The sequence below is a fragment of the Artemia franciscana genome, chromosome 16 (assembly GCF_032884065.1).
Source record: "Artemia franciscana chromosome 16, ASM3288406v1, whole genome shotgun sequence".
Lineage (NCBI taxonomy): Eukaryota > Metazoa > Arthropoda > Branchiopoda > Anostraca > Artemiidae > Artemia > Artemia franciscana.
The window spans coordinates 35,226,359-35,252,143 of NC_088878.1; the positions used below are offsets into that span (position 1 = coordinate 35,226,359).

At 34.5% G+C, this 25,785-nt stretch overlaps 1 protein-coding gene across 2 annotated transcripts in view; it reads right to left on the reverse strand.

Annotated features, from left to right (window-relative positions):
* Positions 1-881: 881 nt before the first annotated feature.
* The window catches only part of LOC136037390 (large proline-rich protein BAG6-like), a 73,178-nt gene continuing 48,274 nt past the window's right edge, over positions 882-25,785 (reverse strand). The window contains exons 9-14 of one of the 2 annotated variants that reach the window (XM_065720134.1): positions 24,641-24,819; positions 22,384-22,547; positions 16,558-16,796; positions 14,153-14,230; positions 11,075-11,228; positions 882-1,689 (exon numbers count right to left, since the gene is read on the reverse strand). In XM_065720134.1, the coding sequence (XP_065576206.1) occupies positions 1,580-1,689; positions 11,075-11,228; positions 14,153-14,230; positions 16,558-16,796; positions 22,384-22,547; positions 24,641-24,819 (924 nt within the window). In that variant the 3' untranslated portion in view covers positions 882-1,579. The remainder of the gene's footprint in view (positions 1,690-11,074; positions 11,229-14,152; positions 14,231-16,557; positions 16,797-22,383; positions 22,548-24,640; positions 24,820-25,785) is intronic. The other variant, XM_065720135.1, reaches the window with a different exon arrangement.

Here is a 25,785-nt window from a genome sequence, read left to right on the forward strand (position 1 = left end):
AATTGCGGGACCACATAAAGGTTCTCTTAGACGGACAGAGCGCTATGAACAGGTGAAGCATTTCTTTTTTATTTCTAAAAAACATTTTACAATATGACTGAATGATTTCAAAAAATCCTTTTAATTAATTTTTTAAAAGTTAATTGTCAATGATGTTTTTAACAGTGTCATTATTTTTAATACATTAAAAATAAAAATAAAAGAAGCATTACTCTGTGGAATCGATCAGAGATATACACGGGGGGCCAACATGAACTCCTATTTTTTTCCAGATTCCTGCACACTTCTTCAAATTAGTAAATGCAATTTCTATGTCCCCCCGTATGCATAAAAAATTTCTACGTAAGGGCCTGGAGCGAAAGTAAGATAAAAAAAACCCATAAATTGTCAGATGTCTGTCCATCCGTTGCAAGAGCTTCCACTCCTGCCCAAATTCGGGTATTTTGATTATTCAGGCAGAGCTAAAATCTCTAAATGACATGGCTTGACCAGGGCCGTATCCATGACTTTTTTGGACAGGGGGAGGGGGTTAAAAATTTTTTAACGCGTAAAAATTTGATGATATTAATTTTTGTTACGTTTTTACGGGCCGGAAAAATATTTCGGGGAGGAGTCAAACCCCCTACCCCTCTGGATAGAGCCATGAACTTAACCGTTCTTCATTACGGCTATGGATCGCAAATCCATGCCGTTCAAGAAGTGACGAACACTCATTTCGTTTCCAGGATATGAATACTAGCAGCGTCCAGTTTTAGGCTTATTTCGACATTTTGGCAGAAATAACGGCAACGCTGACATGCATATATAATAATTATGGATCTATCTAACGGTATACTGTGGACAAAATGATTATTTCAGACATTACCTATAATTCTCACGTAATCCTTCTTGACATTTTCATATAACTGGGCACTGTGAATAAAAACAATCAATCACTTGGCCTATAGCGTGAACCCAGATAATTTTAAATCAATAAATCTGCCGTAACACAAATAAAATCAAACCCATGACTTCAAACAGTGGTTTACAGTTAGTAGGAAAAGGCTAATCAGTTTGATTTAATTTAAGAACTTATATACGATAAGTCAGGAAACTTTTTTTCCCTGTTTCACAATAGAAATAAAAAATTAAACATTAAAAGATTTGATTCTTCTAAAATAAATCTTCTAAGGTAACTTAAAAGCTTATTTCACTACCCAAAGCAATACTGTTTCCTCTCAAGTAATACAATTTACTTTTAAAGTGCCATCATTTTGAAAAAAAATTAAAACAACCGAATCTTAGCCACAAGTAATTTGAAAATACTACTTTAAAGTTAGTCGCGATAAAGCTAATTACTCGCGATTTAAGGATTTTCAGTTAAAGAGAAGCCACTTGTTTAAAGCAGCCTTACCAACCATATTTGATTACAAAATTGATTTAATTTAAGGATTTTCAGTTAAAGAGAAGCCACTTGTTTAAAGCAGCCTTACCAATCATATTTGATTACAAAATTGATTTAATGTAAGGATTTTCAGTTAAAGAGAAACCACTTGTTTAAAGCAGCCTTACCAATCATATTTGATTACAAAAAACTAGCCTATAAATCTTCATCACTATCACGATGATCAACAGATTTGCCTGCTCCACTAGATACTTCCATGTCCACCTCCATTCCATCTGAACCTCGAATATCTTCATTCACCGGAACTGAAAACATTTAAATATCTAGTATTGGCTACTAAATTTAAAGGAGTATTTTGCTTAATAATGTAAAAATATACAAACAATATCAAAACTTAAACTATTTTCACCAAGAGTTTATTGACAGACAAATTTACACAAAATACAAGCCAGAGAGCATTTCGGTTCCTTAGGACAACCCCAAACTAAAACAAACGCATATATATAAATAAATAAACAAAAACAATAACCTTTATTAACGGGCTAACGCGCTGAACGGTAATTATGTCTAACGGTAATTTAGTTATGGCTCTACTGAAACAAAATCACACCAAATGACAATTCAAATTACAAGTTGCAATATAAATACCTCATAGTTACCACTATATTTTGAAAGATTATCTTATTTTATATGATTGGTAGTGTCCGTAACCCGTTACCAATCACGAATCTGAAAACAGTCACGCGATGTTTTACAAAAAGTGCCTAAAGACAAGGTAACATTTCTTAACGGAATAATCAGGTTTCAGTCCTGACTATAGAGCATAAATTTGTTCGTGTTTATGCCGTGCAACATATCGTAGATCGTCGTATTATCACTTTTCTTTTTTTATACCTCCCTGTCGTTAAAAAAGCTCTTGCTTTTTTTTTTGCTTTTATAGTATAGCATTGTGAATTTGCCATGCTGGGGTGACCTCCTTTCTCCCTTTTCTGCCATAAGCTGCAATTTTTCTTGGTTGTGCTTTCCCCCTTATTTTTATTATATTCGTGTTTATTTTTGACGGTTTAAATATTTTTATGATAAAAGGTAGCCTTTGTTTGGAGTGTAGCTCCCTATTGGCTCCGTTTGAATATTTGTGTTCATTTTGTGTGAAAAAAAACGTGAAATCATAAAAATGTAGTTAAGTGTTTAATTTTATGAAGTGGCGTCTAATTATAAAAGGGAGCTTTTTCTGAAGAGAGTCATTGTTAGTATAGTTATTATATCCGTGTTTATTTTTGACGGTTTAAATATTATTGTGATAAAAGGTATCCTTTGTTTGAAATGTCAAACAAAGGCCCTATTGGCTCCAATTGAATATTAGTTTTTGTTCATTTTGTGTGTAAAAAAAAAAAAATCATGAAATCATAAAAAATGTATTTAAGTGTTTAATTTTGTAAAGTGGCGTCTAATTAAAAAAGGGAGCTTTTTTTGAAGAGTGTTATTGAAAATTAGGTGTGTAGCATAATAGGAATCTTAGAGAAAAGTGGGAAACTAAAAAATGTGAAAAGTAAAGAGCCCATAAAACGAGCAAAAATTAAGTCAAATAACAAGTCATGCTTAAAACGAACATAAATTACTAAGAATGAACATATGAAATCTAGAATGAGCAAAATAAAAATGAATAATTACAGCAAAGCGAAAAATAACATATACTACTATAGAACACACTTTATAGAAAAAAAAAGAATTTTCGGTACTGTTCTGTTATAACGCCGATGTTAAATTCTTCATCGAATTAGAACCTGTTTCTCTGACTATTCCTGATGAAGTATCATAAAATTTGATGAAATATAATACTTAAGGAACAAATATGGAAAATATATTTGCACTTTAGGGGGGTGGGGTAAAGTGTAGTGAGTCTACATGCAAAATGTGTCAGGTACAACTGTTTTGCATATTATGAAGTAGTTTTCGAACTTCACTGTGCAAATACTTTACCCCCATCCCCCTTAATATACATATAGCCCAAATCATATATTTACAATCTATTCTTTCACTTGTCTTTGTCTTAGAAAAAGAGTTTCTCTTTTATTGACGTTGGTGCTTGTAGCTTAGTGTTTGTTAGTCAATTTTTTTTCTTTATTTCAGTGGAGCGTTCGAAGAAAATAAAAAAATAAAAAAAGAGAATATTTCCTTGGTGCTTTAAGCTTAGTGTTTATTAGTCGATTTTTTTTTTCTTAACTTCAGTGGAACGTCCAAAGAGTGAGAAAGCATACACAATAGGCTTATATATTTCGCATCGAAATTGATCCAAGTTAACTATCATTTTTTGAACAGAAACATCAAAATTCGTTTGTAGAAATTTACACCACAAATAACTGAGATTTTAAATAGGGTATTATAGAGAAAAAAAAACAATAAAATAACAAAGTGACAATTTCACGCATCAACTTCTTAAATAAACAGAAACTCATGGCAAAGTCTTGAAAGAGAAAATGACATTAACGAGGGCAATGGACTCATTAAGCGGGTTCAAATCCTGGGACAGAGACGCGATTTTTCCAGGGACATACTATTACTATTCAATTGTGGGTTTTTGTTCTAGGATGTACTTGAAATTATAATTCAAGTTTTTCTTTTAAAGGACAAATGAACTGAATAGAACTATAAGCCTTTTTAACGTAACTGGTTTAATCATGTGGCGCATTAATTAATTTGAAGTGATTTGGCATTTTCACGTGTCTAAACCAAAGAAATAAATTTTGAAAATAATGGATCTACGGCCACTAGGAAGATGAAAAAGAAGAACAATCGAACTAATGTTTTTTTGTTTACAACAAGGCCTTTTCAGAGTTGAAACTGAGAGAGAATTTAAACAACATTTAAAAAAAAATTAGAGAATCTGAAATCAAAAGAGGAAAAAAATATTTTTTTTATCCTATTTAATATTTTATTTTCTTTAAATTTTAAATTTCTTGCCTGTTTTAACCTGTTAAAGGAGAAAGGAAAGAAGAAAAAGAGCATTTCTTTTTATTATGTTTCATTTTCTTTCTTTCGATTTCTTTTTTTCTATTATTTTTATTATATTATTCTCTTGAAATTTCAAGTTCTTGCCTCTTATAACCTGTTAAAGGAGAAAGGAAAGAGGAAGAATAGAAATATAGGTCTGCGAACCAATATTGGAATATTAGAAGCAACAGTGATGAAGTATGGTTCTGAAGCATGGGCACTCCGAAAAACGAGGGATTATTTGCTAGATATTTTCCTAATAAATTACCTACGGATTATTTTGGGTACCCGACTGACTGACCGTATTTCAAACAGTAGATTGTACGAAAAGTGTGGGTCAATCATGCTTTCAAGGGGTAAAATGAAAGAAAGGTTCAGATGGCTAGGGCACGTTCTGCAAACGAAAGATGACACATTGCTAAAGGTTTTCCTTTTCGGCAAACCGTCTAGGGCTAAACGAAAAATAGGTCGTCCTGGTTGGGATGCGACGATGTTATAAGAAAGGATTCAAGGGAGATAATAACTTCCTGGGAGGGTATAAAGAGGGATGCTTGTCAGTAATTGTAGTAATAATATTAAAGACATTATTTTTACAACGAGAATTTATTTGGTTGGATGTTGTCTATTCTTGTTCATCAGCAGGCCTAGCTATGGAAACACAGATAAATTTTTTTGCTTTATTATAATAACAGTGGTTCTTTTTACTGGTGCTATGGATGTTATGTTGTTATGTACATGATAGATAATTTTAATGAAAAAAAAAATGGATTTCAAGTGAAGTTATATGTCTTCCACACAACGAAAACCTCCACCAAAACCGATTCAGGAACAATAGGGCAATGTTTTTTGTTAGTCAATCTATCATCAGGACACGGTTCGATTAAATTGCGCAAAATCCTAATAATCTAACTGTACATTGTATTCTTTTTTTTATTTTTAATATTTTTTAATTTTACTATTGCTACTAATAAAAAGAACTCACTGCAGCACCATGCCACCTGGAGCCAACACAGTCACGACAGCAAAGATGACTAAAAAGCCACCTGAAGCCAGTATGGCAAATTGTCAAATTAATATGGATCCAAGTGATCCATCCTTTTGATCCTATTTGACTCTTTCTTGAAATAAAATCAATCAAATATATGCATATTAGTTTAATTACACCCCTCCCCAAGTAAGCCATCTGTTTATGCCTAGCCTCATTTAATGCACCCGACCGTTGATATTGAACTTAAACAAAAAAGGTAAAGAAAATGATACATTTATTTCGAAAATTTAATCTGCTTTTTATTATGAATTAAGATAACCTTTGGCTTCAATCGAAAGGAAAAATAATAATATCTCATTCAATGTTTAAACCAGTGTAACTATTAAAATAAAAGAGTATGTATCCATGACAGGGTTTCAAAGGTCATGACCTCTCTCTATATATATATATATATATATATATATATATATATATATATATATATATATATATATATATATATATATATATATATATATATGTATACATATATATATATATATATATATATATATATATATATATATATATATATATATATATATATATATATATATATATATATATATATATATATATATATATAAACATAAGCATTGTGTGTAGACTTGAAAAGTATAAGTTGGTGACATGTGTCACCAACTGGGTCACATTGCTTTTTTTGAGCCAGGACAGTTCCAATGATTTAAACAATATGGAAATCACGACTAGAAATGTTATATCAGTGAAAAACAACTATCGTATTGACGTTTTGACTGTCGAACTCGGATGTCTTGAACTGAACTTGTTAAGAATTTCAGAGACTCATTTCCCAGGGCTAGGAAACATAAAATGAGGTGATATAGAATTTATTCATTAAGGTAGGAAGGATGGGGTACACAGGCAGGGAGCAGGGCTCATGATGAATTAGGAAGCTTTTCGGACTTGCTTAGGCTGGGTAGGTATTAGCAATAGAATTCTAGTTGCTCACTTTACGACGAAGAAGTACAAGGTATCGTGTGAAGCTGATTAAATCACTTGCCTATCACTATTAAATCACTACTAAAATAATAAGCTGAGATATAATAAATTAGTGACATAATAAATTGTATCACTATCAAAATAATAAGAAAACTACTTATACCTGACTTTACACGAACACACACAGAGAGGTGTCGGTAAATCAAAATCAAAACACACAAAAAAAAAAAAAAAAAAAAAAAAAAAAAAAAAAAAAAAAAAAAAAAAAAAAAAAAAAAAAAAAAAAATCATCCGACCATTCATACTAACGAGAAGATAAAGAGGGCTAGTCACATATTAATTTTTCTTTGGGGGGGGGGGTAATTAAAAACTCTTATTTGAGAAATTGAGAAGGAAATGCCAAATAATCGATACCAATTTATCTACGTCAAACAAAACCTCCCATTTTCAGAAACAAACCTGCTGGGTGGTTGCACATTCATTCATAAACACATACGTGGTCTATATAAAATCAACTTCTGCTATGGACCGTTTATAGAGTATTACATGGTTTTCCATCATCTATTAGAGGAGAGAGAGCGAGGAATCGATAAACCTATATAAACCTAAATATATAAACCCTATAAACCTATCGCCCCTTTATTGAAAAAGGGGCGCATGAAGCATCAAGGTGGATGGATTTTAGGGTAACTTTTTCAAACCCATCAAGACCCATCAAATAAATAAATGATAATGCTTTATTCGAATATGAGCTACACAACCTATGAACCAAATTCTAAAAAAAACAAAAACAAAACAATACTTATAAAATAAATACAAAAACATACTGAATGTGTAGGTATCTTCGCAAAATGTGCAAACTAAAAAATAAAATAAAAAAGGAGTACAGAAAAACTAAGGGCTGAAATCAGAGAACATGCACGTACAAAAAACAAAAAAAAACTTTCAACAGAAAAGAGGGGGGGGGAGAGAGAGAGAGACCAATTTTATTTGTTGATGCTATAAGAGTGAATCTTCTCCAATATCTTCCGGTAAAGACACGAATTAGATAAAGATAGGTAATTTTGAGGAGGCTAAGGATCAATTAGTCCAAGGCATTATGAAAGTCAATCAAGATTAGATTGTAGAGGTATAGCTGGGTATGATAGAAACCAAAAATTTGGCTTCCCGAGGTAACTAAAGATAGTTAATATCAAAAAGCACCAGATAGTGGGTGGTTGAGGTGTGATCAGCTGAAGAGGTATGTCAATTATAGAGGTATACTAAAATCAAATAAGCCAACGGAATTTCGAAGGTCAATCAAGACTAGATGGTATAGGTATTTGGCTAGGTGTAGTAGAGGTCAAAGATTTGTCTTCTTGAGATAACCTAAGATAGTAGGCATCAAGTGTTCAATGTGACGGGTGATAGAGGTGTGGCTAAGGGGTCGGTGTCGTTTCTGTTTTTGGCTAGAACAGAAACGTAAAAACGGCGATTAAAAAACGGAACAGAAAAAGATTCTAACAGAAACGGACAAAAAGAAAAAAACAGATTTCTGTATCTTCTTTTCCGTTTTTTTTTTACCGAAAAACAGAAAAGCCTTCTTTTCTTTTTAACGGTCGTTTTAACAGATATTTCCGGTTTTTTCTATTTTTTAGGTTTATGAAAGTAAAATGAACATTGGCAAACATTGATTAATAAAAAAGATCAAATATAAAAAATGACCCCAAAAAAGAGCAAACAGACACCAGTTTGCCCCCCAGCTGAAATTTAGTTTCTTCCAAAATCAGGTAAAAGTTAAGATAAATTTGGATAATTCAAGCGTCAACAGAAACAGATTAATTTTTAGTTTATATTTATCTTTATAGTACTGTAAAGTACCTTTATAGTACTTTTATACTACTAAATACGGTAGAACCTTTATGGTACCAAATCGCTTCTTTGTTAGTTTTTACTGTCATTTCACTTTATTTGGAGAAATCGGCTCCAACTTTACCCCCCCCCCTGGACTTTGACGAAATTACGCCACTGTTTATCACCATCACCATCACCCCCTACCCCACCCCCTAACGTGCAAATATATAGCCGAAATTTGCTTCTAAAGTACTATATTTTCATAATACTTAGGTATATTTCATTAGGATTCGAACAGAAATTGAAAGTTCTAGTGGCCTTTTTAAGTGACCAAAAAAATTGGAGGGCATCTAGGCCCCCTCCCACGCTCGTTTTTTTCCAAAGTCACCGGATCCAATTTTTGCGATAGCCATTTTGTTCACGATAGGCAAAAAACCTAATAACTATGTCTTTGAGGACGACTTAATGCCCCACAGTCCCTGGAGGAAGGGCTTCGAGTGCTTTCAACTGAAAGTCAGGAGCAACATTAAAACTTAAAACAAGCAAAAATTATTTACTTTTTACGCTAAAGTTCGAATTTTGTTCCAATTCTTTAAGAATGACCCCTGAATCACAAAGGTCGATTAACTAGAATAAATTTGAAAGTGATCTCTGCGCGGGATTTCTGCCTCTGAAACTAAATAGCTTTTCCTATACTTTTGATCGCTTTAAATCTATCGCTTGATTTAGCACCTCCTACGCTTGCTGGCCTATGCTATAGCATATTCCAGATTTAATCACCATAAAACCATATCCAATCTGATATTTTTGGTAAAAGTGTTAATCAAGGCCAGACATGTTAAAAAAAGGTTTTGAAATTAAACTAAAAATTAATACTAAAAATGGCAGAGCAAGAAAAACAAACTTATGAAAAATGTCTTGTCAGGAATTGAACCTATAACCTTAGGGGAAGAATACCAACGCTATATCCACTGCACTATGCAGACTGGCAAGGATGCATTTTAAAAATATTTTTTCGAAATTTTCCAAATTAACCGTCCCTCCAATCCCTCCAGATGATTGAATCGAGAAATCGACTATTTCTAATTTGATCTGGTCCGGTCCCTGATACACCTGCCAATTTTCATCGTCCTAGCTTATCTTGAAGTGCCTTAACTAGCAAAACCGAGACCGACAGACCGACGGACAGAAATTGCGATCGCTACTGGCACTTGGCCGACGGTCAAGTGCCAGAAAACAGAAGTGCCAGTGATAGAACAGAAAACGGTGGAAAAAAACAGGAATAGAAACGGTAATGGTAGCGGTACCGACCCCTAGTATGGCTCAGGTTACCGTCTGGCGTCGACACTGGGAATGTTTCTAACTTTTCGCTGATCGCAGGAAAGCTTTCTGTTTCAGAAAAATTTCGAAGAATTTAAACATATTACACCAGGCACATACATAACGGATAGGAGAGCATTTCCCTCCCCATTTTAATATTTTAAGACATTTCTATTCTATTCTCTTTTCTTTTTGCGTTTTCTTAAGTTTGAGTCTTCTCGTAAACCAAACCCCTGGGGATGTATCTACAATACATTTATTGATGAAGCCTTCTTAAAGTACAAATTTCGATGTGGTGGAATCTCTTAAAGTGTTTAAATCATTCACTGCTCAAGCGAGCTTCGTACAAGTGTTTATATCTCAAATTTCAAGCTGCTTTATTTTTTTTTAAGGGGAGGAGAAAGGTGGGGGTAGAGACAGAGAGAAGGGAAAAAGATAGGGAAGTGCAACTGCTGAAAATAAAGGAATTAGAAATTTAATGCCGCAAGAGGCGAAACAGCTGCACAAGCTCCCCCTCCTTCTCAGTCTATTTAAAACTTCAATCAGCTACCTTTAAGTCCGTTTTATCTTTGCCTCTCTTCCTACCTCATTTGGGAACACCCCAACCCTTTTCGTTTGGCCCTAGATGGATGGCCCAAGAAGACACCATTTGTCAATCTGTCATCTTTCATCCCCAAAACGTATCCTAACCATCTCAAAGTACGACTATGGATCAGGGACATAATTTGATATGGGACAGGGAGGGAAACGGGAACTCCCCCTAGACCCCAGTTTGTGCCTCCCTCCAAGCTGAAATTTAGTTTATTCAAAATCTTGTCAAAACTAAGATAAGTCTGCATAATTTCAAGCATCCACAGAAATGGGTCAGTTTTCTTTAGTACATATTTGCCTTTATGGTATTATATGGCTCTTTCAGTTTTCATTTTCACTTGATTTTGGAAAATTGGCTCCAACTTTGCCCCCCACCCCCAGGATTTTGACGAAATTATGCCACTACTTTGAATATGGTGGCATCTTTAACAGTGTTTAGATCATTCACTGTTGGAGCAAACTAAAACTACTCCTACTATTACTAACAACTCAATGCAGCACCAAGCCAAAAGAGACATACAGGAGTGCACCCTCCTCATCCACCCCAGTCAACTCAAAGCTTCACTCTTTACCCCTTCCGTGAAGTTCCAATTTACATTCAATCCTTCTTTATGACCTATTTCCATTCATTCGGGGACAACCCGCTTTTCAATTGGCCACAGAAAGATGACAGTCTTTGGCGATATGTCACCCTTTATCCGTAAAATGTTATCACATTCACTAACAAAAAAAAAAAAAAAAAAAAAAAAAAAAAAAAAAAAAAAAAAAAAAGAACAACTTTTTTTCAACTTTTCTGATTCTTTCAAAAGAATCAGAAGAACAACTCAAACTAACACTGGGGGGGGGATGAGTTTTTCGAGACCACAACACATTCGGGAGTAATATGAATGTCACGTGACAATAAATGCAAATATTTTTATTAAACACGAAATAGTATTTCCATGTGCACTAGCAAAAAGACATCATACCTGTATTAGTTGAAGGGGGTATTACTTCTAGGGGTGCAAAATTACGGCGATAAGCAGGTGGCATCTCTTCAACATAATCCATACTGAAACTAGGTCTTCTAGAATAGATGGCACTAAGACTTAACACGTCTTGACTTATCACGTGTATCCATGGCTATAAGAATAAGAATTTAGGACGAAAAAGAAAGGTAATTCAAAAGTCTATATTGCACAAAAGCATTTATTTACAGAAGGTTTAACCTTAAAGATACGACATAAAATAACAACATTTTCTAGCAAAATATCGCATTTCCAACTTTTTTTTTATGCAAAAGAGTACATAACGTATTTACGGAAAACCGAAAATTTATAAGTATCCAAGGAGCCATGCAAGACAGGAGGAAACAGATTGAATCAATCAATCTATTGAACTCATTGACTGAAGGACGAGGGGGGGGGGGGAGAGTACAAAATTTTTCTTTTTTATGTTTGTATGTAGCACCCTGAATATTTATCTACTCCAGTTTAATAACTTTTTGCAATAGCAATTTTTGTGATTTTTGCGTTCAATAGCCAATCGTAATTACTGGATTGCAGTCAAAAGCACTTACTGAAACCTATTGCAATCAGTTTTTTTCTTATTGTGTTTCAAAGCAAAGCGTATGGGTAGCTAATATGAATGGGAACTGGCACTAGTGTTGCCGAGAAATTACAAGCACCATCTAACGTTTGGCAACACTCGGCATTTTTGTCGGTAGAATAAATAGTCAATTTAATTACTGTAATCTCAGTTCCTCACAGAAAAGTGTCTGATCTCAGTTCCTCAGTAATTAGTGTAAAATGCAAAAAGGCGCCAAACGCTAGATGGCATTGATGGTTTTTTGTTGTCAACAGCAGCACCAGTTCCCACTCTTACAAATTACCATACTCTTTGATTCAAAGTACATTAAGCTGCATTTCGTCCTTTACAAAAAGGAATTATTGAAATATATACCTATTAGAATAAGCTAACAACATTTTCGGTCATTTTCAAAGGTCCTATAGACCTTCTTAAGAATTTTTTAAATTTAATTTTTGAAAGAAATTCATTTTGATGTTCAAACTGCATTCAATATAGTAAAATATTTACGCTTATCCAAAATGTTATTGTAATCAATTACAAAAAGCTGTGTTAAACACGGGACTAAAATTGCATTTTATTAGTCAAAGTTGACAAAAACTCACTCCTTGAAGTGACAAAACATGGCAACTTCACAAATTACACGTCAAATGTTACAAATTTAGTAACATTTCGACAAAAACTCTAATCCTAAAATTCGAACAGCTCACACACCATACTCAGATTTGCTTCCACCGGATTTTTTATGGCAAGCGCATAATAAATACAGAATTTCAGACACTTGTAGCACCAAATACAAAGCTTTAATGAATTGTAATGGCTGATGATCAACGATTTTAGCCGTTGTCATTGTCAAAAAGATGAATATACCCTAATTATCGGTCATTGATGAAAAAGTATCTTATTCGTTTATTCAGAAGGCTCCTTGCTCCACCCAACATGAGCTCCCAAGATTACTTAAAAATGCTCCCAACTCCTAATGATCCATTTTCCCGAGTTGATCATGATCTGCTCTTTGAAAGATGTAAGGTGTACGGGATCCGAGGAAAAGCCCTTGATCTTATACGGAGTTTACTTAGTAATCAGTACTGGTTTGCGGAGACCATTTGCTTAATAGCATCAGCAGCATAGACAAGAGTTACTGCAGACATTAAGGATTGCTAAATCCCGGTCATTGCCAAAGAGATGAATACATCCTAACTACCGGTCATTGACAAAAACATATCTTATTCGTTTATTCAGAAGACTCCTCAGAAGACTCCTTACACAACCCAACATTAGCTCCCAAGATTATTTAAAAATGCTCCCAACTCCTAACGATCCATTTTCCAGAGTTGAACATGATCTGCTCTTTGAAACATGTAAGGTATATGGGATCCGAGGAATATCCCTTGATCTTATACAGTTTACTTAGCAATCGGTACCGGTTTGCGGAGATAGCATGCATACAGTCTAGAGTACGTCCATTTGCTTAATAGCATCCACAGCATAGACAAGAATTACTGGAGACATCTAGCTTTGCTAAATCCCGGTTTAAAATGTTGGAACTGAATGGTATATTTTTTTTTTCCAAGTTTTAGGCCTACTAGAGTAGCCTAGTAAAAAAAACCCTAAGGAACCCTGAATCAGCGTGCACTTTGAAACCACAGTAATTATGCATGAAGATTCGCTCTGTCAAGAAAACTCTATAATAACAAAAGAGTAGTACCATTCAATCCCACCCTCAACATTCTTGCAAAACTGTTGTTCACATGATGGAAATCAAACACACTAAATAGTTAAATTTATGTTTAAGGGTAAATAGGTTTAAAATTAAATCAAATTTTCGAATTCTCCACCAAATTTCTTATTTTTCCCCGCGGATTTTACACGATATTCTAAAGCATGTTTCTTTCTCTAGGTACCCGTGGGTGTATTTTGATGAAAAATTTGACATATTTACTTGACATATTTTATTAAGTCTTGTTTCTAAGCCAATTGTAAATCGTTGCTTTGTTGAGTATTTTTACAATTTTAATTTATGGATTTTATATACCCCTCCATTTAGAAGGAAATAATTAAATAAATATCCTCTGACTCTAGCCGCATGTACAGACAGTTTGTAAAACCTGTGTTCTCGTAACCTTAGCATGATGATAAACTCAAGAATTTTTCCCCTCCTTTGGTCCTATGCCTTCTTTACTATTTCCTCATCCATCCATATAATGTGCATTGTCAGGTTGGAAAACTGTGCCACAGTCATAGTATTCGTCATAGTCATTGTCATTGCTATTGTCATAGTCATGTCATTGTCATGGTATTGGCTCAACTGTTCCTACATCTCCAAAGTTCTCTGCAGAATGCGTACGAGTGTTATTAAAAAGTCTACGAGACTGATTTTACGATTAAAAAAAATCCCCCTCTCCCTCTTAATAAGAAAAAAGAGAGAAAGAAGCAGAATGAGAGGAAACCGAGAGAGAGAGAGAAAGAGAGAGACTCACCTCTGGTACCCTTGAGTGCCATGGTTGAGGTTGTAGAGAAGAACTAATCGGAGTCAAATCAGGGTCAAAATCCATTGGCTAAAAAAGAGAAAATTATAACTGAAATAATATTAAAAATTAACAAAAAATGAAAATTAGAACGAAGCTTATTGCCGTGGTTAAAGTAATTAAAAAGTCATCAAATAACACAAAATCATACCTAATAGAACACAAAAATTATTGAATTTAAGAATTCAAATAAGAGAAAAATAAAGACAAAATGATGTTTGCTTTACACTGGTTTAAGCAAGACTCATCTTACAAAACCAAGGACACAAAAAGCATTTTTGCCCCAGACCAACATTGCATCTATCCTAGAAACACGACTTTCTAACACGGTCTCTCAGGCTTGATGTAATAGGAAATAGCCTTTCAATCCAGAAAATCCTGCAGATATTTAAATTCGAGATTCCCTCCCCCCCTTTTCCCTAAAAAAAATATGTTTTTTTTCGCATGGTTGATTTTGACCAATTTCGGATATGTTATTGAGCAAATTTTTCAAACATTTTGGTACGAAAACATTTCTGTTGCTCAAATGCCGGAACAAAAACCGTATTTTTACTTGACTATTTGGTTGCTTTGGCATTATGAAGTTTATATTACAGAACAGCATTTTCGTCACTGTTGCCACACTGAAATATCAAAATGAATAAACACAACTAATTAGTCAAGCTGAAACAGTTTTTAGTCATAAAAAATTCAAGCATTAGCAATCAGTTGACTCCCGCAGACAAATACACCTTCAAAGGGAATCTAAACCTGCTTTAGCAGATTGACCTGTTGGCTCGTTGCCAACCTAACAGCTTATGCACTTAGCTTACTTTTTTAACTTGGCGCTCGCTACAGCCAAAAAATGTAGAGGTCTCCTATGAGGTCTCTCATAGGAGAACTCCCGACTTCTTTTATTTTTTCCGACAAATATGGTTGTGTATGTTTCCTTATAACCAATTAGAACAGTCAGGTTCTACTCTCGCTGTTCTTGGTATTTTACGTCAAATATCGTAAAGTAAAATTTAAGGTAAATGGGAACTTCTTGGGAGGGTGTAAAAAGAGAGGCTTTGGATAGATTAGAATGGAGGAGCATGCGCAGCTCTACTGGCATCAGGTGGCTTGATGCTGTGATGAATTGTTGGTAGTAGTAGTAATATGGTTGTGTAAGTTTCAACATAACCACTTCCAACAGTAAGATTCCACTCTCACTATTCAAAAGCAAAAATGGAGAAAACAGTTTTTAATAGCTTGTCGACCCAAGTATAGAATTCGTACATTCACTTTCTACATTTTATTTTAACGGTTTCAGTTAGTAGCAATTCAAAAGGCACTATATTACTGCGGCACTATATACTTATATTATATAGAATTCAAAGGGCACTAAATTACTTTTTACGTAACAATCCAGATTCATTACCCTGTACATTCAGCAAACTGGATCGAATAGTCTAACCATTATTCTGTGTAAAGAGGGGGGGAGGGGCTTGAATAAATAGGAATGGAGAAGGAGCGTGTGTAGCTGTGTTTGACTCAAGCGGCTTAATGCTGCGGTGAGTTGTTATTTGTAGTAGTTTCATTCCGTGTTCAACTTTGTCCTCAGGACACTTTTACTCTTTTTTGAGTCCTTTTTTTCTCCCACAGTATGAGAATTTTTTTATTCATGTGCATAAAGAGGTAGAAACTAGCACAATTAAATCAAAAAACTTGTCCCTAAAAAAGCCCTCCTTTTATAAAACACAGTTCATCGAAAAATATCAAACCCACAGAACCATCAAAAATCCCCAAGCGCAGTTTTCAGCTAACTCACTTTCCTCTAAATATTTATACCACCGAACATAACACTTTCTGGATTACTATAGTCACAGCTACAAACAACCGAAATTTGAGAAGCAGCCCCCCCCACAAAAGCCTTTACTACCTTTTGAATTAAGGGCATCTATGCCTTTACTAGTGGACGTAAATTAACCAGTTATGAGTGACCACTTTTCTAGCATGACCAAAATGCAATAAGAAGAGATTCTAGAATATAAAAAAGAAAATCAAAATGTATATATTTCGAAGCTAAAAGAATACATTTTAAGAATAGATGAAAGACTATTCAAAATAACAGTTAATGTTTATAAGCCATACGTGGTCCACAAACATGATGCTTGTATAAAATCCCTAAAAAGTCTAGTAATTTAGCAAATTAGCCAAAAATCGGTGAAACATAAACTAACCAGCGGTGACTAACTTCTGGCTAAAAGCCAAAGGTAAGAATTAAAAGCCAGTTAAGCAGTAATACATAAAAATACTATATTCGAAGCTACAGGATAACTCTGTAAGAAACTTCTTTTGATATAAGTAAAAAATCCTTGTCTAGTAAGAAGCCTTACCTCGGCGTTGCTAGGGCTCCTTGTGCTGGGCGTTCTAGTACTTCGTTCTCTCCTGTTCATCAAGTGATGCGAGTTACACGACAGAAACTCATCAAAAGTACTGGCATTACCAGGAGCAACACTGGATATAGGCACAGCAGGGGGAACAGGTCTCAAGCCTTGAGACTGCGAAGAAGGGGGTTGCTGAGACAAAGGCGGTGTTTGTCCACGAACCTGGCTGGATGGTCTTGTAGGACCTCCTAAAAGGAAATTTTTAGTATTTAAATTAGCAAAAAGACTCCTTGAGGAGCAGGGAGGTGGGAGAACACAGTCCTCTTGCTAGCACTGGTTTAAAGGAGCAAGTGCCGTTTGCAACTGATGGCGGCGAGTGATGGGTGACTCACCTCTCGTTTGAGGGACGGGTGGCGCCTGCCCAAGTCAGTAAGCTGCCATCTAAGGTAGAGGATGGATCGACAACCACATCAAAATACACGAATAGTTCCATCCTTTTATACTGTATTTGTATATATCCTTTTATGTCTATATTTGTCGGGATATGAGTCTAGATTAAGACTAGGAATCTAATTTTACACAAGGGCCAAAAAAAAAGGAAAAAAGAAAAGTTTGTTTCACAGCTTTAATATGATCCAAAACAGTTTGGACATCCTTTTTCTAGATGCAATGACAAGATTAATAACAAAAGTTAAAAGAAATGCTAAATATACAATATGACACCATCTTTGCTGATACCTGCGATTTTAGAACATACTGACCATGTCTTCTTCTGAGCTTACTTCATTTAAGGAATATAGACAAAACAATATATTCAACCCGAAATAAGTGATAATTGTCTATTTTTATGTTAAGAGACATATTTTTTCAAATAACGAGCTCGGATAAATATCTAACTAGTCATCTAAGAATCTGTTGGAATATAGAAATATTGCGAAATCTATAAATACTTTTTATTTTAATTAGTGTATAATATTATTTCCTTTATCATACAAAAAACAAAGATTGCTTTTCAAATATTCTAAAATCGTTGCTTCTCTTCCTGTTAGTTCATTACCACGAAATGTTCGATGATGTCAAAGTTGACATAATTCACATGATGTCAAAGTTGACATTGACATCGATGATGTCAATGTTTGATGAGGATGGCAAATTTACAGGCAGAAAAGCAGCCATTACAGAATATTTTAAAAGCAATATTTGGCTTTTGTATTTTGGAACTATTAGAAAAAAAAATTCTGTAATCTATATCATAAACAAAAATTGTAAACAAAATGAGTTTAGCCTAACAGTTTTATTGAGGCCTTTATAGTTAAAGGCAGTTTGAAATAAGCCACACGGCATTACTGTTTTTTTCCCTGAGGTTTAGTCTCTTGGCCCTTCCTCGTTTTCTTTGGGCTTCCTAATATAGATAATAAATAGCAAGTAAGCGATAAAAAATTGAATTTAGCAGTCTAGCTAGAATTTTGACATTTTTTTTTTGCTAGAACATATTTTTTTTTCTCGACTGATTCGCAAAAAATGTAAATAGAGAACAGCACTCGAATAAAAAGAAAACGGGTTACCCCGCTGGTTCTGGAAAGATTCGTATAAATGCAAGTACACTGACACAAAATTAACCTCCACCCAACCCAGGTGGTCATCCCCCTTCCTCCTAGATCTGCCAATAGGCTCTGTATGTAGACAATGGCTTACCTCCTGATGTATTGTTGTCCTCCTGACGATACTGGTTATCAATATAGGTAACAAATAGCTAATAACCGTTATAAAGATTGAATTCACGAGGCCGACAGGAATTTTTATTATCTTTTCTTATATAGATTAATTCCAAGATTTTTTTCTTTCGGGGGGGAGGCTCTTCATGCAAAGAGCCTGAGGAGGATTGAGGGCCTACGATGGTCTGACTTCGTCAGCAATGAAAAGCTTCTGCAGACACAAAGCAGTCTTGGTTTTCGTCTCAAGCAGCCGAGCGAACCTTACGATGGTTCGGGCATCTGCTTCGAATGCCACCACATCTACCCGCAAAGATGATCTATGACTTCGACCCAATCAAAGTTGGTTGGAAGCGACCTCGAGGCCGACCGAAGAAACGTTGGTCCGACAGCCTGTCCGAGTTCTTAGCGATGGCAAACATCAGGCAGGGCGAAGAGCAAATACTCGCCATGGACCGAAGTGGGTGGAGGAGGCAGACGTCACTCTCTACGCCGAGCAGTGCCCGGCAGGAGACTTAAGTCAAGTAAGTCAAGGGGGGGGGGCTCGACTGGTTTGCATAAATAACCAATTAAACCCAAGTCAAAGGACATGAAAAGTCAGCCCTTTGACGATCAACAGATCTGTATAAATGCTAATAAAATGGCACAAAATTAAACTGCACCCAGCTCACGTCTCCTCCCCCCTGCATCCATCGCTAGGTACTGCATATAAACAACAGCTTACTCTATTGTACTTACTGCGTTACAATATTATCTAGCACAATTTTTCGTTTGCAATATTCAGTCCACGACCTAGATGGTTTCTGTCGATCATATAGATAAAAATAGCTACAAAGCGCTACAAAAATTGAATTCAGGAGGCTAGCTAATCGTTTTTTTTTAATAAATCAATTAAAAGAATTTTTCGGACTCGGCTGATCAAAACCGATTTTATAAATATCAGTAAAACAAGAAAAAACTAAACTACATCCAACTCAGACAGTCACCGCCCTTCTGGAAATGCCACTAGGCATTTTGTTATAGATAATAGCTTACCATGTTGTCTTGATAGCGATTCTGACGATCAATGTTGGTAATAAAAATTAATAAATGTTCTAAATAAGCAATCAATGTTGATAATAATCAATGACAATCCATTGACAATCAATTGACAATCAATGTTGATAATAAATAGCTAATAAACGTTCTAAAGAAGCAATCAATGTTGATAATAATCAATGACAATCCATTGACAATCAATGTTGATAATAAATAGCTCATAAACGTTCTAAAGAAGCAATCAATGTTGATAATAATCAAAGACAATCCATTGACAATCAATGTTGATAATAAATAGCTAATAAACGTTCTAAAGAAGCAATCAATGTTGATAATAAATAGCTAATAAACGTTCTAAAGAAGCAATCAATGTTGATAATAAATAGCTAATAAACGTTCTAAAGAAGCAATCAATGTTGATAATAATCAATGAAAATCCATTGACAATCAATTGACAATCAATGTTGATAATAAATAGCTAATAAACGTTCTAAAGAAGCAATCAATGTTGATAATAATCAATGACAATCCATTGACAATCAATGTTGATAATAAATAGCTAATAAACGTTCTAAAGAAGCAATCAATGTTGATTATAATCAATGATAATCAATTGACAACCAATGACAATCAATGTCTTTAATAAACAGCTAATACAAATTCAAGAAGCAAGCTGGAATTTGAATTGATATTTTTTTGCTAAAGCAATCCAAAGATTTTTTTTTTTGGGGGGGGGGGCAGGGGGGCTCAATTGACTCTCAAAATGTAAATAAGCAACAAGATCCATGTCAAAGGGAGTATGGGGATTAATTCAACGAGTATGCAACACCTATAGGAGTGGCACCTGACAGTAGGGTTCAATTTTTTTTTAATTTTCACACTAATTTAAATAGATGACAAATTGACACTATAATGCACGATACAACAAGAAAAAAATATTTACAAAGTTTGCCTACAGAGTGAATTGTACTCGAAAACCGACACCCATAAATAAAACAAATATACAATAGTATAAAAGTAATGAAAACAGAAATAATAAAAATAAAATACTCAAGATATAAAAAAAATCAGACATCATATTCAGCTCGCAACCCACATAACACATTAAAGTAATTATTTTGTTTAGTATAAAAACGTTTGCTTCAATTGTAAACGACAATTTCAGATTTTTTGTAACTGTTTTCACTGCCTAATAAAAGGACTTATCCCCATTTGAACTTTTATTTGTTCGTCATAGAAAAGCAGTGTGGTCTTAGAAAAAAAAATACCTAATTTAAGGCATTACGTGGAAAATTCCCACATTCCAAATCAAATATTAGCCTTAATATAGATGAACATATAGCACCAGAATCCATGACTTCATATAAATTAATAATTATGAATTAGTCAAATAATATTAGTCAATTAGTCAAATCATCAAATAATAACACTAATCCTGTTTTTAACTAATCCTGTTTTCAACTAATCAGAAAGTACAATAAAAACGTTTTTAAATATTCATCACTCCAGATGGTTCTGTAGTGTCTCCATTATCAGTTAGATGATCAATTAATTACAATTAGATTATCAATTAATTAATTAATAAAACATTACCAATTAGATTATCATTATCAATTAATAATTATCAATTAAATATAGTTATAATTTATTTTTGGGAAGCGAAATAGAAGATCGTGAATTCAAATAACTTTCCTGAATGATCCAAAACTTTATCATGGATTTTGTGAAAACTGTTTCAAAAAATAGTTTGTTCAGTATGGTTTCTAGGGCAAGGTAATTTTGCTAAATGTCTCCTTAAACTATACCCGTTCTGAGCAAAGGAAATCTGATCGAAATTATATTACATATCTTAATATGTAAGATATGTAAAATAAAATCAAGAGAAAATGGCAATGATTCTTTAATCTGTTTAACAGGACAGAAAGTACTAGATCAACTGGCAATATTCTCAAAAAAGTATTAAGATTCTTAGTAGGGGATTTATCAGGGAGTGCCGATGGGGAAGGAAGGAGTGCTTTTATGTACAAAGGGCTTCATTTTGAAGCAGTTGAAGGGGCTTAATTCCAGATTTAAAATTATTTAGATAACCAATGGGACAACAATTGAAATAACAACGAATTAAAGGGCAATAAAAAGACTTGAGGGCAGGGAAAGGGACTTAAAATTTTAGATGCCACAATAAACCTACATTCTTTTCAAGCTTAATCCTTTGTCTATCAAGATGAAGCTTCCAAGATCAGTCTCCAAATTTGCTTAACCCACAACTGGTGCATAGTTGTTCTTCCAGGTCTTTTTAAATTCAGAATGGGTTAAAAAGGCAGAATTCTTTCCCCTAACAGCTTAAAGTCAACTGGCACACCTAATCTGTCAATATTTTAGCCGTCCTAACTAACTGATTAGCGGGCTAAACTTGAGATCCATTGTCCGTGAGGAAAGAAATTTTATTCCTGTTGTCGGTGGTTATTTGGTCTGAACGGGGGTCAGTGGACTCTGTAAGCTCAGACAGAGTTGACCCAGCTCAAAATGGGTAGTAGGGGAAATTTTGGGTAGGTAAACAGGAAGGAATGCGCGAAAGCACAGAAATTGATTGGCCCCCAACCTCCCATTGCACTTTCTGACTGAAGGGTCATTAAACGGAGATCAGTACGACTGGAAGTAAGTACTATTATTTCCCTCTTTTTTCATTTAAACTATGACCCACTTTGTGCAAACTAGATATTGGCTTAAAATAATTCCTGAAGATAAAAATACTGATCAATGGAACAGTTACAGCTTAAATTTGAGCTTTAACTGTATGAAATTGTTGAAAAATTACACCATATATTCGATTTTCTGTGAAATTTTTAATATTTTTGATGCAGTTACCAGACACTACGCTGTCAGAGGCGGTAGTACTTTTTAACCCTATCTTTCCATGTTACATTAGTCATAATCATACTCTTATTAATTGGGTCATCCCATTAACCATCGACATATTCGTACAAATGTAAATAAAGTACACCGGCATAAAATTAAACTAGACTCAATTCAGGCGGTCACCTCCGCCTGATCCCCCACTAGGCACTGGATATAGAAAATAGCTTACCCGACTGTCCTCCTGGTACAGCGCCTCTAAATAGAGACCCAAATAGATTGGCAATATTTGTAGAAATGGCTGGACGCGGTGCTCGATTCCCAGACAAAATGTTGGCAAGATTGGCTCTAAAGGGTTGTGATGCAGCACGAAAGGTAAAACCACCAGAGCCAGCCCTAAAATACAAAGAATTAAAGATTTAAAGAAAAAAGGAAAACGAAAATGGAAAAGGAAAACGAGACTGTCCTCCTGGTACAGCGCCTCTAAATAGAGACCCACATAGATAGGCAATATTAGTAGAAATGGCTGGACGCGGTGCTCGATTCCCAGACAAAAGGTTGGCAAGATTGGCTCTAAAGGGTTCTGATGCAGCACGAAAGGCAAGCCCACCAGAGTGGGTCGGTAAACCCACCAGGAGGACAGTCGGGTAAACCCGACTGTCCTCCTGGTACAGCACCTCTAAATAGAGACCCAAATAGATTGGCAATACTTGTAGAAATGGCAGGACGCGGTGCCCGATTCCCAGACAGAATATTGACAAGATTGGCTCTAAAAGGTTGTCATGCAGCACAAAAGGTAAAACCACCAGAGCCAACCCTAAAATACAAAAAAAAAAAATCTTTGGGAACCGACAGATTGTTAATGCATAAATTTTTAAGGATATAGGCGTTGCCAAGTTCAGCTAATTTGTTCTGCTTATTTATTTTCAACGTGGCAACACTAATGAAAATGTAACACTACCCAAAAAATTAACAATTTTGGAATGGCCTAAAGATAATTATAGACAATCACTGTTTACACGCATGAATAGGACTAAGATGGGTCCATAGGACATAAAAATGTTTCTATTTTTGGCTCCTTGGTGGTTAGATTTCTAAGTTGGTAGAACAAATCCTAAAGGCACCACTGCGTTGGAAACTCACAACGAAAGTAAAATTCACTCCATCAATGTTATAAATTACAGCTATAGAATATATAAAGGAAAGAGTTATATATTAAATAGTTATAATGAAAATAATCATGCATTACAAAAGCTACACTTCACCCGAAATTCAAGTCCCTAAACAAATTTGAAGACTTGAGGCAAGAATAATGTTGGACGTCGAAATAATTTTTAATTTAAAAAATATGTTTTTTCAAAAAAAAATATAAATTAAAAAAAATATAATATTTATGAATAAATTTCAAAAATGTGTTTCGAAAAGAAAACTCAGTCGTGAAAAAAATTTCTCGTTTGGAGGTTACTGCAGTAATGGTAGCTATTATATAGGTTTAACTTAACAGTAAAAGTTTAAAGCGAAAATAAATTTTCAAACATTTTGAAAAAAGCGTAAAACCCATTAAAAAAGATGTGTGCAAATGTGTGCATCACTGGAATCGAAAACCTAATACTTCCGACTTCTGAACAACAAGTAAAATCCCTTTTTTGAATAGGTAGCATTGATACATCTACTTTTTTACGTTTTTTCCAAGGGGTGATCGTATCGAACGACTAGTCGTAGAATATCGGGAGAGGGCTCATTGAAATGGAACCACAATACCATATACCTTTTTTAATAAGAAACAAAAAATGTACTTCACCAACGTGCGTTTTCTGCCATTTTGTGCCATAATAAATGTAATATACTAATATTTTCATTAAGGCTCTGATAATTAGATTAACGATAAAAATATATTTTTCTGGATCAGAAATAGCACTTGCTCCATCTAGGCTATTTAAGTTGTTTATCAAAAACATATATATTTTTTTTTCGCTTTTTGACTATAGAATGTTTAGGCCTATTTTAGAACGCAGAATGGACTAGCTAAAAAAAATCAACGCAATATACCCTTTTTGTGGACAAATACACTATTTTTGACACTCAATTGATTGACTGATTCTCTATTTTTGACTGATTCTTTTATCTTCTGCCGATTTTGAAGATAAAAGAGAAACAAAGAGTAAAAAACTGACTGTTTTTACAGTCATCCTTATGATTTGGCTGTATTATTCATCTTACACCTAACCAAATGAACTACGAATAAACAAAAAAACTTTGAGGAACTATTTTACAGGTTTTCTAGTTGCTCTTAGGTTAAATATTAAAACTTCATATTTATAAATTTTGGCCCGTTTTTAAATAACGAAAACTATTTTAAAAGAAAGATAACACGAAAAAAGAAGGAAAGAAGAGACAATCAGAAAAGAAGAATAAGAAACACAACTAAAAAAAATATAGCATAGTGATTCAAAAAAAAGATAACTAGAAAAATTGAAAAAAAAACAGACCTTGGGGTATCTCTGCTAGGGGCGTTGGCACCTTCATCTGGGGTAAACGAGATATTTTGCATAGGATTAAAAGATTCCGAAGGAGGAGGGGGTCCAGTGGGAGCCGATGGAGGCACTGACCCTTCTCTGGCTGGTTCTCCACTTTGATGATTGGTATTTGCCCTTATTTGTATCTCAGCCTATAGAAAAACAAATTCTGAAAAACAAGTTCAAAATCTTATTGTAATTATAAATACCTGTGCAGACATTCTCTAGGAGTTGATTGGCACTGATGCACATTCTCTTGTCCTAGGCGGATCAAAAGCATTTACGGGTTCGTAATATACGTTTATGCATTTTACGAATTTTTTATCCATGTTTTAAAGATACACGCTAGATGTTTACTGATGTTCTTAAACACTTATCAGTCGTTCTTATTATACATTAGTATAGAAGTTTTCTAAGTGGATACTGACATTAGAAGCAGGTTCAGTCGTTCCACTGATGATAAATTCTTATAAAATCGAATTTTTTGTCCATGTGCACGAAGAACACGAAGAATGTACTTTCTGGCCACCAGCCGAAAAATAGATTGTCACTAAATACGAATTGAAACTTCTAATTTATCAGGCGGAGGAGGAACGAGTACTGCAGTGTTATCATCATACACACACACACACACACACACACATTCACAAGTACCAGTGGCGGCAATTGATGAAAATTTTGGAGAGGAGAGGGGGTCAAAAAGCATTTTTCAAAAGCTAGAGATTAGTCAATTTTGTTTCATTTCGATTTTTTCCAGTGTAAATATATAAAAAGAATGCTTCTCAATGAAATTATAAAAAAAAAATTATTTTTAAATCTAGAAGCCCTTCAATTGGCATCACTGATCAGTCATGCAGGGGTGCAGCTGAGAGGGAGGGGAAGATTGATTCCTCCTGTGCATTTAAATTCTAAGGTTAACTCCAACGCTAGGTGCCGAAACCTTTGAAATTAGCTTATTTTAGTTTAAGTTTAGCTTATGTGTCAGCATTTGTCAGCACACTGGACAAATTTCGGCACATTTCTTACTCCCCCAAAACTCAAGCTGCACCCCTGCAGTCATGGGGCTAGTTTGGGAGCAATTGAGTTTTAAATTTGGGGTTATTTCGATTAAAATAAAT